This window comes from Lissotriton vulgaris, chromosome 8 (assembly GCF_964263255.1).
Source record: "Lissotriton vulgaris chromosome 8, aLisVul1.2, whole genome shotgun sequence".
Taxonomy (NCBI): domain Eukaryota; kingdom Metazoa; phylum Chordata; class Amphibia; order Caudata; family Salamandridae; genus Lissotriton; species Lissotriton vulgaris.
Genome location: NC_141696.1, coordinates 1,127,637,748 through 1,127,652,577, shown reverse-complemented (window position 1 = coordinate 1,127,652,577; position 14,830 = coordinate 1,127,637,748). Strand labels below are relative to the sequence as shown.

The window sequence follows — 14,830 nt, the reverse complement described above, 5'->3', positions numbered from 1 at the left end:
CCTACCTCTAAAGGGGCGCTTGGTGTGTTTCAAACACAACCTTGCACGCTTTCTGCATTTCCTTCTATTTAATAGTGGGTAAGAGACAGGAACTAGAATTAAATGGCATTAGATTTGCTCTTGCAGCATGTGCGTTTTGGCAATGGATCAGTCAACAGCAGCATCATCAGGATGCACGCTCAAGGTTGCCAACAGACAACGGGATCCTAGAACCAACTACAGCAGATGCTGTTCTTCCTGGAACGGCAAATCTCAAATCGCAAACAACTAACTGCATGCAATAACTGCTAAGATGTACAAAACAAAGCAAATGAAGCACGATTTTGAAACGGTCATAGAAAACTCAAACGAACAACTCGGTGCGTATATATTTCACCTTCATGAATTGTGTGTATTTTGCGTTACCCTAATAAGGTGGTCATGCTATCTGCAGATCGTGAACCTATATTATATTAAAAAAGAAACACCAATATCCTAAAATATCTCACAAGACATTAAGAATACCTTAGTGACTGCCCTCCGTATATCCGTGTGCTAAACCAAATCTAGCCTTGCACATTAACAGGCGCTGCATAGAAATAACCCTATGCGTCAGAGTGCAAATAAAAATGGCCCAACATGACCATAAATAAACTTAACAGTGCTTGTGCGCTGCCAGTGCATGACTGGGGCCACATCAAAGAATTATAGGCCAGATGTACGAAGCTGTTTAGCGGTCACAATCCCTTCGATTCACTAAGGGCCAGATGTATCAAACAGTTTTACCCATTCTGTGTCTATGGGAAAATGTGTTCATACATCTGGCCCATAGTCACAGAAAGCTAAAATGCATTTTAGTATGTTCCATACCCATTTGGCGATTCGGTCAGTGCTGACCAAAACGCAAAATGGATTTAAAAATGCATACCAAATCGCAATTTGGATGGAACATGTCTAGGGCGTCCCTTCCAAACTGTGATTCAGAATGCTATGTATTAATGATTTGCGTCAACAATTTTGGTTGCAAGCTAGTGATAGGTTACGAGGAGGAAAAGCACGGGGCATGGTCAGTAAAGACTTGCACCAGAGCTAGAAAGGGTAACAGGAAAAGGGATATGTAATTCAATGCCTAATAATAAGCATGGACCACCCTTTGTGAAAGTTAAACTAAGTTTTAGACAGGGCTGCACTCATTAAGCAAAAACGAGCGACAAGTGGCCCCTTTCATCACTTTTTTATTAATAATATTTTTATATGAGGTATTGTTTTCCAATAACATTATACATATACGATTAAAAAGTAGGTCATTGATGATGAGGCAATTCATAGTACAATACATTAGTAGGTAATTGACTCTTTCCAAAATGCTAATTAAATAAATATGCCTATCCGCATACAGAATCATAAAAACATGCAATTGAAAACAGTAATAAAAAAGAAGGAAAGATACAAAGGGTAGTCTCAGTTACTTATATTTACACTACTGTTTCCATCGAATTTGCATCAGTCTTTATCCTCATTGTAAGTGGATCCCACACTAAAAGCCCTCTTCTTTGTACTGATAGAGGACACTTTCTAACCAGTAACTTATTAGAAAGCAATGTAACCATTGCTGAGAGGGTAGAGGTTCAGGCCTCAGCCATTCCACAGTTAGCAATGCATATAAGGCCAATGGTGATACAATAAGTGAGGGGAGAGTTCCAAAGTTTCCATCGTGACTGAATATCATTATCTGTGGTCTCAACTTGATTTTCATCACATTCAAGGAACCCATAAATTGAATGGTTCGTGAACAATAACACTCTAGGGCAATGCAAGATGCACATTTATGTATTTATGTAGTATGTCAGCACGTATTTTTCTGCAGCGAGGACGTTTAGAGTTGTCCCTCCAGCACGTCACCACAGCTTGGCAGGGGTGTAATGCAGATTAAAGATTGTTTTATAGTTTTGTGCTTTGAGGTTGGCAGATAGCAATAGTAAACTGCCAAACTAATAGTCTCTTTAAAAATCTACTATCTCCGTCCTCGCATTTACTCGCCATCCCCAGTTTTGGTACTGACTAGCTATATCAACCTCATCAAGTTCCATGAACTACTGGTAGTATTCTTTAATTTTGCCTTGTGTGTGTTAATTGATACTATGAAGTAGGGCATTCTATTTCACAGAAAGATCCTCGATAGGTATATGCACAATGAAATCCCTAAGCTGCAAATACTTGGGAAAAAAAAGATTTTTTGGCACAGTAAACACTCCCTGCAGTTGTTCAAAATAAATGAATGTTTCGTTGGAGTATATGTCCGCTAGCGTTTGTATGCCCGCAATTGTCCATAAATTACAATAGTTATCTGTAAAAACGACAGGAAATATATTTGAAGTCCTTAAAGGAGTATGTATGTCTATTTTTTGTGATATCAAATATCCTCATCCAGCTTTTCCACAATCCGTTAATATTACTCTTTTGAAATAATCATTTTCAGCTGTCCTTGAAAAGAAGCCATGTTTCCCAAACGCAACTCATAGATTAGGGGTTTGTTAGTTGGTTTAGACTTGTAGTTTTGTACCAGTATGCTCATAAGTATGAATGCTGGAGGACAGTAATCGTATTAAAGTTAGGAAACCCCCACCCTCCTTTAGCAATCATCATAAGTAAACTCAAGGCCTTCCTTGGCTGTATGTAACTCCACACAAAGCTAGTGCAGATTGAGTCTAATTTCCTGAGCCTATTAGATGTTAACTCAAGGGGAATTGCCTTAAAAAGACACAAAAGTACAAGCAACATCGCCATTTTTATAATGTTACAACAACCAACAATTGTTAGGTGTGTTTATTTAGGCGCTTAAGCTTGCTCTTGTTTTTTTTTAAAGGGGATAACAGTGTTCTGATACTTGTCCCCTTCCGAGACAACTTTAACCCCAAGTATGTGACTTTTGCTTGCTGTCTCGGTGCCTTGAACCTTGGAGAAAAAATGAGATAGTATATGTGTTTTGCTTTTAATTAGTAGATATCCAGACACCATCCCAAATGTATGTTCCTCAGCCTCCATCTCCCTTATTGCCACGTCGGGAGATGGGGGCCATAATAGAAATGTTGTCTTTGTACGCAAACACATTTTGTGGTGCCTATTTAAAATAATCGGCTTATTAATAATGTTGCTCAATATCCTATACAAGAATGAATACATATGTATTGCAAACAGCTACATGGCAACCTTGTTATTTCCTCTTTTATGTTAATTTTTTCTTACTGCAGGCCCATAATTTTTAGTTTTGCTTCTGGGGTTTTATAGAGAGACTGTAGGGCCCTCATAAAGGAAGCCCAAAGTCCATGCATTTCATAGACTCCCTGTGATAATCCCATGCTGATTTCATAGACTCCCAGTGATAATCCCAGACTGATTTCATAGACCCAGTGATAATCTCAGACTGATTTCGTAGACTCCCAGTGATAATCCCAGACTGATTTCATAGAGTCCCAGTGATAATCCCAGACTGAATTCATAGACTCCCAGTGATAATCTCAGACTGATTTCGTAGACTCCCAGTGATAATCTCAGACTGATTTCACAGACTCCCAGTGATAATCCCAGACTATTTTATCAAAGGCCTGTTCTGCTTCAAGCAGTGTCATTGCCAATGGCTGACAACCTGATACAAGATGATAGATCAAATAAAGAAATGGCTCTGTTAACGTGGTCCCTCTCTCTGTTACATTGCCATGCTGCCAAGGAGAGAGTGTCTTGACAGTGATCCTGCTTAGACCTGTGGCCAGTATTTAACAGTAACATTTTGTATCGCTATTTATTAATGAAATTGGGCGATAAGATTTGTAGCCATTTTTTTAAGAGATACTGTTATGTTAGTGGCTGTCCAGGACCTTGAACAGTCGTGGCCAGCTTGAATCAATTTAAACAGTGTAGGTAAAGGTGTCGTCAGGAGTGTGAAACATTGTTTATAAAACTGTAATGGAATTCCATCAGGGGTAACTGCGTTTTCCGGCAGGTTGTGAGTGTATGGCTGTTTTGATTTCCTCTAAACTAATTAGGTCATCTAAAGCCTCCCTGTCTTCATTCAAGTTTTTAGGTTCACAGTTTCCAAAAATACCTTAATTGCTTCAACCGAGTGTCAATCTGAATTATTTCACTGCGATTAAAGTGAATAATGTGATCAATCCCTACAGGTTAGTATGTTTTTGTTTTGAATGTTCGCTGCCCAGGTACTGTGGGATTATTTGGGCACACCTCTATATGTTTTGACTTGCCAGGTATATAGGTGGTTTCCGCTTTCACACCAGTCCTTTGGCGCACCTTACTCCAGCAGAGCAAGGGGAGTCACCTGTCTCCAGTATTTATCAATGTCTCTCTTGGTAATTAAAGCTCCTATCTACAACCTAGTAGCACCCCCCAAAATGGTCCATAATACCAAGCATAGCAAACCGGTGCGACAGGTCCACCTATTTTCTACAGAGTGTTAAATACCTTTTGCAAATATATTGATATGCTGGGACATTTCCACACCATGTGAAAGAAATCCCCTTGCTCTTCTGACCATCGTAAACATATGGGACAAGGTAGCTTCCTCGCCTGCCATAGCTTCTTGGGTGTAAAATAAGTAATATGTAGGTACTTGTGTTGTATTTGCCAACAGACGAAATAAAGCCAAAATAGCTAGTACTCGTGGGGCCAAACAGGTATCCCTCAAGTCTGAGTCATCTAGTGGGCCCAATCATGACTCTAATTGTACCTTTAGTTTACATAAGGTGTCAGAGGAATTAATTACAAATGACTTATAGTTCAGCGATAACCCCTCTTTCCCAAGTGACCTATACATATCCTTGCTTCTAGCTGACTGAACTTGGGAATATTAAAGAGAAAATCTTGGTGGAGTGAAAGTGCAGCATGGCACAGCTGCAAATAATGATAAAAATTGGATTTATGTGTTATTCCCTTACCCATGGTACTCACAGCAGACTGGATCGATTTCTCCTTGCCGGTGAGGGGGTTCTTAATGTTGTAAAATCGTCCCATCAGGAGCGGTTTCTCTCTGACCATGCCCCTCTAATTTTGGAATGCAGGGTGAGGGGTCGTCGGCCTCGTATCTTAGTGGAGGTTCAGGCCTGAATCTCTAGGATACCCAGAAAATACCATTGGCATGAAGGACACCCTCCAGGAGATTTTTAAGACGAACTGGCACAGGTTCCCGTGGTGTAGAATGGGAGACATTGATAGCAGTTATCAGACAGTGAGTCTTGGTAAGACGGACGATATTAGGAGAAAGTTGGAACGGCAACTGGGAGAAAAGGAAACACAGCTTGCTGGACTGCAGCGATAGATTCAGGGGCGGGAACGGAACAAGACATCACTGACGGAGGCATACTGAGCGATGGCAACTGTCTGGTATAGACTGGACTGTCACATTCGTAAAGATTATTGGCAACATATCCTTAGAATGGGAGATAAGTCAGATTGAATGTTGGCTTGGTTACTTAAAAGAGAATGTCCTCCACAAACTATTTTTGCTCTGGTTATGGGTCAGATATCTATTACGCAGCTCCTATGTGATCATCTTGTTGTGATCTATACTGCCCCACCACCGGCAGAGGATCCAGGGGTGGAAGAGTTCCTGGATTGGGTGACCATTCCCCAGCTGAAGATAGCACAGGCAGAGGGACTAGGAGAGGCCATACCTTTGGAGGAATTGAGGGAAGCGCTTCAAGCTATGGCGAGAGGGGAAATGCCTGGGTCCCGTCAGGCTTCCGGTGTAATATTATCAGGTCCACACATCTGCCTTGCTCCTGATGCTTCTGGAAACCTTCTAGGAGGCGCTTGAGCCTGGCGAACTCCCGACACATATGAGAGAAGCGGTTGTACTTATGCTTCCAAAGCCGGGCAAGGACACTGTGGAACAGAGTTCATACAGCCCACTCTCAATGCTAAATGTGGGAGTCAAATTGCTTGCAAAGGTTTTAGCACTTCGGCTGAGGCAGGTTATGGTACACTTAGTCTGGGAGGACCAGTGTGGTGTCGCACCCGGGAGGGGTTCCAATATGAACCTTCGGCGATTGTCACACGAAGCTCCGGCATCCACCTTTGGAGCGGCTTTGGTGGCATTAGACATAGATAAGGTGTTCGACACACTGTCCTGACCGTACCTATGGGAAGTCCTACGTCGTATGGGACTGGGAACCGGTTTCCTGTCTTGGGTCAGTTGCTTTAAAGACTGCCCACTGCTTGAGCGCGGCTGGGGCGGAGGTGTCCGGGGCCTTCAATGTAAGGAGGGGAACACAACAAGGCTTTCCATTTTCGCTGCTCCTATATGTAATGGCAATGGAACCACTAGCAATACATCTTAGGGACCAACTACACGATTGGAGCATCCCAGTGGAAGACAGTAATCATGTTGTGTCAATGTATGCAGATAACACATTGATATATGTAAGACTTCCTGAATGCTCTATGCTCCTTCTTATGCAGTGAGTGGAGCATTTTGGCGAAGTATCGGGACTCCGCGTCAACCGATACAAGAGGGTGCTTTATCCCCTGGCCGCTCTGGTGGATAGTGACAAGGCAGTTCTCCCAGCAGTAGGAACGCCATGGGAAACACGCAGCTTCAGATATTTCGGTCTGCAAGTCACATATGACCACCATCTCTAGTATGAGCAAAATATGAGTAGGATCCTAAAAGGCCTCAAAAACTCGGTCCAAATTTAGACCACACTGTCCCTGTCGGTGGTGGTCAGAGTGGCTTTGAGTAAAATGGCCCTCCTACCCCGTTACCTCTACACAATGCAAAACTCATTTTGTGCCCTACCATTGGCCATGTTTCATCAGATAGATAAGGTATTAGTTGATCTGATCTAATAAGGACGTGAAAAAGGTGCAGGGTTTGACTGGAAATACTTAAGCTGGATCTCGATGAGGGTCTGCTAGGACTCCCTGATGTACAGCTGTATTATTTAGCTGGTCTTTTGCAGTACACGGCGTTGTGGTGTGATGAAGACCCCAACTGGGGAAACAGTTTGATGTCAGGGTCCAAAGGGGGTCCCTGACTCACTCATTGCTGATGTGTGGTCAGGGACTACTGCCGGGAACTCCTCTTTGTGTTGCTCTTGTGGCACGAGTATGGGAATCGGCCGTTAGGGAAGTTATAAAGGATGCACTGTTCGCCCTGCTTCTCTTGCTTTGGTGGTTGTGCCCCTTCCTGCACACCTGTCTGTGAGTCTATAAACATCAAGGGCTGGAAAGAAGGGGGATGTCAGAAGGTGGGAGACTTGTATTTGAACGGTATCTTTATGGCCATGGAGGAAGTGGAAATGCACTATGGAATTGATGGAAATGGAATTGCCTGTAATATGCAAGTATATAACGTACTGTCCGTAAAATATGGCCCACATTTTTCCAGAGGAACCGGAGCAATCCCAGGTTCTCCAGGTAATCTTGGGCCACGGCTCCTTTAAGGGCATTATTTCCTGACTACAACTAAACTTGACATCTGATAGACAGACGAACGTTGGCCTTAAGCGGGCAGCTTGGGATAGGGATTCAGAATCGCCATTATCGGACAGCGAATGGCATAGGGTGCAAGTTGCAAAGTGGTTAGCAATGCCCGCTTTAAGCTGGTGCACTTTTATTTTCTTCATCACACACATCGGACACCATGTCATCTGCATAGGGCGTACCCAACAAAGTCAGCGGAATGTACTAGATACCAGATCACACCTGCAGATTTCTGTCATATTGAATTGAATTGCATGCAACTTTCCACATGCTGGAATGAAGTGCATGGGGAGTTAAATAGGGTGACAAGGGTAGCTGTGGAAAATTCACTGTTTGCTGGGATTGCTGCCCCTCCCTAAAAAGGGGAGAAAAATGCAATATAGGTTTGCCCAACTTGGCTTACTGCTGGCACAATGCCATATAGCAATACACTGGGCCAGCCCTGTGCCCCCGGCTCTCACTAAAAGAAGGGCAGATCTTTTGGAGTGGGCAGTGGCAGAGGAATGCAGGCTTCGGAGGGTGCACAATGATGAGCATGTGGAAATATAAACGAGCATGTTGGACGTACTGGGGAAACGCAGTGGGGAGCTGGGAGATGGCGAGGACCAGGACATGAGAGGTGGGGGGAGACACTGCTTCAGATGGGGACCATGAACTGGAGGTCACATCAGATGCACACAAATCATTAAACAGTGACCATTCATTGGTGCGGCTTGATGACACAGCTGCGGAGTAGACATTACGTTGGTCTTGCGCTTGATGTTGAGAACCCACTCCATTGGCCACACACGAGATTCCAAATGCAGGTAGCAAGTAAGATTAAAAAATCTATCCCCTACTCTTTCCATGCAGTATCTTGGAGCCCTCCTAATCTACCTTGACACTTACTGCACATTGATAAACAAGAATGTATGTACATAAATGTATTGAGCTGCAATGTTATTTGTACAGAACACTAAATAAACACAAAAAATGGGATTCATATAGTTAAAATTCGATCTGAAGGTCCAGGAAAGACTTCATTTATGTGCCCTGCCAGATATCCCCAAAATTCGATACACCAATGAGGTCCCATTTACCAAAGCCCTTGAAACGCAAAGATTGTTGCAGCCAATGGCCCCTCCACAAGGGTGTCTCCAGCTTATTTTTTCGATCGCAGTACACCCACTGCAACTTTGATCTCAGGCACTCAAAACTACTGTAGTGACCTTGGGAAAATTCCAAGTTGTATCAGTGTGAGTGACACCCTGAACCTGACATTGAAAATTTGGGAAGCTCCATGTTGCTATCAGTATGAGTGACACACTAGCATTTCAACTTTGGGGAGTATCTTTTGGTTATTCGCTCTATACTTTTACTAGGAATGACAGACCTATTCAGATTCTACTGTATTTACTCTATGTAGAAATGTCACTTTGTGGGTGCTGTAAAGTTGACTTTCTATTTTTATGTGAGAACAACATAAGAACTTACCCATACTTTGCATCTGCGAAGGTACTGTACATGTGATGGGGACTAGTTTTTGATCTTGCATGACTAGGTTGATAACCCAAGGTCTGAAACACTATTTCCTAGTTGCAAACCATGGTGTAAAAATTACACACCAAGTGGTTTGCAAAAGAGGATGCAATTTGTAATGCAACCTACAATACTGATAGGTTGAATCACACATTGGATCCCTGACCTGCCCTTACTCAGAGGGGTCACAAAACAACCTGCTAATAAATATAAATTAGGCAGATCGCTATTTGACCAGGTGATTAACTGTGAATCCTGGGACATTGGAACACAAAAAAAGATGGACAGAATGCTGAACATTGTCAAACATTCACCCCCGAGCCACACATCTGGGTTTAATCCTTCGTTAATTTGCTAGCCACGCACTTCCAGTTTGAACCCAGCCATATGCAAATCAGCCTTGACCCAGCTCCCTATGGGAACAGTCCAGCCCGAACTGCAAGGCCAGGTACCCCCTAGACCTGAAAACAAGCATCCTGGGACAGTGGGCTGTAAGGAACAGCAAGACTTAAATCCCTGCATTTGCATTCCCACAGGAACATTTCTTTAAAAAAAAATGTTTTCCAACATGATTCCCACAGGGAAAGCTGTGCCTCAGAGACGTCGTCCCTTTTGCTAATTAGATACCACCCTCTTTGAGATTTCGATATCTGTTCAATGATTTCACCTGCAATTGTGGTTGCAACTCACATACACATGTTACTGCAACTCGCAGTTTGGAGGGGACGTCTCTTATAAGCCCCTTTCTACTTAAAATTCGTTACGACGTGCAAAATGAATTTTGCAGGTATTGCTACCACAAAACTGCTTTTTGTATCAGACTACCAATTCCTTAAATACAAAATCACTTTTTAAAAGATGATCTGAATAAATTCTTAGTGTATACTGTCTAGCAGGTAACCAATAAGTCTCTGAGGAGTCAAAAAATGATTAAAAGTAATTTGTGCCAGTTCATAATAATTCTGTAGCTCAATAATATCGACATCCAATGAAATTCGATGACAAATGCCACAAACACTAATGCGGTGCTAGAATCTCTACTGTATTTGTACTTACACTTACTACATATTACAGTATACAAGATGAAAGAATACTTACTGTGTCATAATTCTGGTCTAGAAATTCTGCCACCAATAGTTTGTGTCGTGTTAGCAAGTCCTAAAAGAAAAACAGTTTAACATGAAATAGTTTAAGTAAATACAGTATAATTCTAGAGTCTATGATTTTTGTGTACATACCAAATAATGATGAGCTGTTAGCCCTGTCACCACAAAGTGCAATGAATCAAGACATGTACTTAAAGATGGGCGTAGCCGGCTCTGGGAAACTGAAGGGAGTGTTATGGGAAACCTGTGGAAACATTCAATCACAACGTCTGGAATCGCCCTTTACTGGCTTTCTGCTATTTTTGTTTGTCTGCCTAGCTAAACCATTCCTTATGATGTCAAACAACACATGCATGTTAACCACTCGGTATCACCCAATAACCTGGCTCCATACTTCATTCAGAGGGAAGACAAGGTGTTCTGTCTGCAGCCAAATGTCGTCTGGGTAGGATACTAGCTCCCATCTCTACATGAAGAATACAATGCATAATGTTGGAACATACGCCCTTCAAACACTCTGAAAAAACATGGAACATTTCTCTACGGAAAAAGAAGGCACTGTCTTTTAGCCACTCAGAGTGGGAAGCACTTAAAGTTTCAATCAGGGCCTGTGTATTCAAGCCACGATATGGGCCACCAAAACCACTGTGCACAACCTACAAAAACTGAAAAGCAACATGCTTAAACTAGAGCAGAAAGCAGTGGAACATGCAGAGATGAAAGAATCAAAACAAGACAAAAAAACATGGAGCACTTACAGAAAAGTTAAGATGTTCGTACTGCTCATCATACCTCACAAAAACACACACGGAATGAGATGAAGCTGGTCGGCTACTAGCACAATTACTACAGTGGTGTCACGAAAGTTGAGTGGCCCCCTGCAGAGTCATGGAGGGGCCCCTTTCCTGACTTACTCAGGAGCTCTCAGGCCAGGGTACTGTGCTGAAGGTACCCCCTGGAGCTCGGGGGCCCCCCTGCACTGCGTGGCCTTTGTTATGCCACTGAATTGATAAAATCCCAGCAAATCAACACCCCGCTCTTATCATTAAGAGATAGAAAAGGGGCTTTGTGGGCACCCAGGATGATATTACAGAGGCCTTTTTAGAGTTTTAAAATACACTTTACACAAATGAAGGAGATCATGAAAAAGAACTTATAGATGAGTGCCTAGAAAATGTGACCCTCCCCAGGTTGACCCTTAAACATTTTGAGGAGATAGAGGCAGTGAGTGGCAGCTGGAAGGGAATGGGGTGGCGAGGCGGGGAATGGTGAAAAAACAAACAACAACAAAAAAATCACTTACCTCTTTGGCCGGGCGCGCCTCTCCTCCGCTACCTGCCGACGTCCCAGAACGGAAGCAGGAAGCACACACTGGCTCCCCTAAGCCAATCATAATGCTGCAATGCAGAGTTGTGATTAGTCTGAACGCTGTGGTTCGGCGCTCAGAAGGGAGCCTGTGCATGTTCCCCACCAGGCTGTACATTCCAGCTTGGTGGGGAACATGCAAAGTACGCATGAATGTTTGGCCGGCCCAAGACAGCCGGCCAAACAGTCATACACACTTAGAGTGTGCCCAACACTCCTCCCCCTGGGACCCCAGCCCCACCCTAACCCAGCAACGCATCTACGAAAAATAAAATGATAATAACGAAATTATTATCATTTTAGTTTTTCACTGCTTTAAAAGCAGTGGGGTGATGCTACTCCGCCTTAGAGGAGGAGATGCCACTGGATAGAGATCAACATCATAAACCAAGAAATTAGAAGAGCTCTGATGGATTTAGCAACTTGTAAAATTCCATGATTAGATAGAATCCTCTTTCGTATTTGCAGGCCAGTTAATTCCTAGATTGGATAAATTGTATGCAACAGCCTTTGAGGAAATACATGTACCTTCTACTAGTAGCAAAACCATTAAAATGTCAATACCCAAACCAGAACATAACCAAATGTATATGGATTCTTACAGGCCATTATCCTTCTTGAAGGCAGATCACAAAATTCTGACTAAAATCATGTCAGGCAGAATACTCCCTGAAATACTTACGTTAATACACATAAACTAAAACCGATTTTCCCTGGCTGCGGTACATCATCAAACATTAAAAGACTATTTGAAATTCTAGAATTGGCTCCACAGGATTGGTTGCTATGAGCTTGACTTTCAAAACCCTCAACTGGTGATGCATGATTAAAGTCGTGGAAAGAATTAGCATCAGTAGACACAAGGAAATAGGTCAAACCACAATGTATTAGTCCTACAGCTAGGGTCAAGACATGGAGGAATATATCATTATCCTACAGCATTGGCAGAGGGGCATGACAAGCAGCCCTATGTCCCCAAGGATATTATAGATTTTCTGTGATTCTTATTTATACCTTATGAATCTGTTCGACCATTTAAGTACAGGTCGCCTCGTGTACATACATTGACAATAATGTACATCTTCATACAGAAACGGAAACATAAAGCATTTACATTTACATTTACTTAGCAGTGGGTTATTTCACCCCTTTTCTACCCATCGGTCCCACCAGAATCATCATTCGCAATAATACGGTCTGGATCTTTGCTTCTCATAAATGATCTGAATGATTACCAGAAGTCACGTACAATATTTATACCTGCTGCTACCCTTTAAAGAGGGGGGAAACGTCTTCTCCATCCCCGCATCTGACTCTGGAAAGTTTCCCTTTAACTTTTCTTCCTCTGCCCAGGCTCCAAGAGGTCTAGGGTGACAAACGGTTGGTATCAAGTTCCTTTGCGAGTGTGCTTGAAATGTAAATGGGGCAGGGAACATCTCCGCCCCATTCCCATCCTAGCAGGATGGAGATGGCCCTCTCCCAGCTGGTCCCAGGTCCTACTTTTCATTGTCTGGGTCCAATAAGCATTCCTGATGAGGGAGCAATTAACAGGCTGTGGCAGTTGGAAACTTCTAGATGGCCTCAAAGTATAGGGAAGGAGAATGCCAACTTTGGAAAAGTACAATAGTACACAAAAAAGTGATGGATATTATGCTTTAATTAATCTCAGACACTGAGGCTAACTGACCCTGTGTTGCTTGTGTTCCAGGTCAGGGAGGACCTGGCTTGGCAGTTCGGGCTGGACTGTTGCAAAATAACAATGGATTGGGATGCGGCCCAAGTAATCACAAATGGCTGAGATTAATTCAAGCATTCCAGCCATCACTTTTTTGTAAACTTTCTAAAAATTGCATTTTAAAAATGTTAATCTACAATCCGAAATTACCAATAAAGAGGCTTTAAATTACAATTCATTTAAGTCCTAACATGACATTTCTTTCTGCTCCCAATCAAAAGTTAGCACTTCCTGTGGGAAAGGTACACCTTACAGAAGTGAAAAACAAACTTAGGAGTTTTTCACTACCAGGACTTATAAAACTTAAAAAAACACGTCCTACTTTTAAAAAATAACCCACTCTGCCCTATGGGCTGTTTAGGGCCTTCTTTAGGGGCAGCTTATATGCATTAAAGAGGAAGGTTGAGGCCTGGCAAAAGGTTTATTTTGCTCCGTTGAATTGTCAGTTTAAAACTGCACTACAGGCTTGAGGCATGTTTTAAAAGGCTACTATAGCGTGTGGCGCAAAGAGTGCTGCTGCCCACTAGTAGCATTTAATTTGCAAGCCCTTGGTGCCTGTGGTACCATATACAAAGGTTTACAAGTACATGAAATGTATCAATCAGGTGTAAGCCGATTTTATCACATTTTAGGTGGAGTGCACAAGCACTTTTCCACTGGTTAGCAGTGGTAAAGTGCACAAAAACGGGTTCAGAAAACAGGAGTGTTAAAGGCAAAAAGTTTGGGGGTGACCCTGCAGAGAGGGCCAAGGCCAGCAATGAGGCTGTGGCGAAATCACTAAAACCGCTAATACAATTCTAGTCATCCTTGCCCTTATCATTAATAGGTTGTATTGTGATGATGAACATTGTTGTGTTGCTTTTGTTACTGTATTATTTTGTACATTTGCATCTAGAAATGTCAAGGCCACTTTTTAAAAACCTGGACCGACTTCTAGTGGACTTGGTTTGGATGCCGATACATGATGATTTGCCATGTTGGAAATAACATTGTCCCTGGAGTAAGGGATTATGGAGCACCAGATTTTGATTTATATTATTAAGTAAACCGGCTGCCCTGGATTGCCGGTTAGTTGGCCAGCCACTCACTTCCTCGCTGCATAACCTAACTGGATGAATGTAACGAGTCTAGCTTCCTGGATAGAAATTGGTACTATAACACTAGATTAGAGTGTTCTGTTGCCAGCTTCAATACACTTATGAGCGAACAAGGGTTTGATTAAGGCAATGGTAGGTGAGGCAGAAGGAACCATAGATATATGAATCGGTCCCTACAGTAAGCTGATGGAAGGAAATTTGCAAGTTTGCTTTACATAGCACGCTTGAAAATCAGGACCCTCCTTGATTCCCTTAAAGATGATGGGGAGGAAGATGTAGAGTGCCCCATGATAAATAAGGGGCCAAAATAATACAGTATGCAAATAAGGTATTGTGAAATGCGAAATGTAAGTACACTTAATTTAGCATCCTACACAAAGTCTTTTTGACTCTTCTTAAGACTAACAAGAGGCACACAGGTGCCTCCTCTCAAAACCCAAGATGTAAGAAACCTCTACCTGACTTTACACATATAATGTAGAGATGGGCTTTTCTGGTGAAATACTGGACCAATTTCACTGGTTCCCTCTGCATAA

General features: G+C 42.5%; 1 protein-coding gene across 2 annotated transcripts in view; it reads right to left on the bottom strand.

Moving 5' to 3' along the window:
* The window catches only part of CAB39L (calcium binding protein 39 like), a 902,920-nt gene that overhangs the window by 183,058 nt on the left and 705,032 nt on the right, over nucleotides 1-14,830 (bottom strand). For both annotated transcript variants that reach the window (XM_086934975.1, XM_086934976.1), the window contains one exon: nucleotides 10,090-10,149. In XM_086934975.1, coding sequence (XP_086791101.1) covers nucleotides 10,090-10,149 — 60 coding nt within the window. The remainder of the gene's footprint in view (nucleotides 1-10,089; nucleotides 10,150-14,830) is intronic.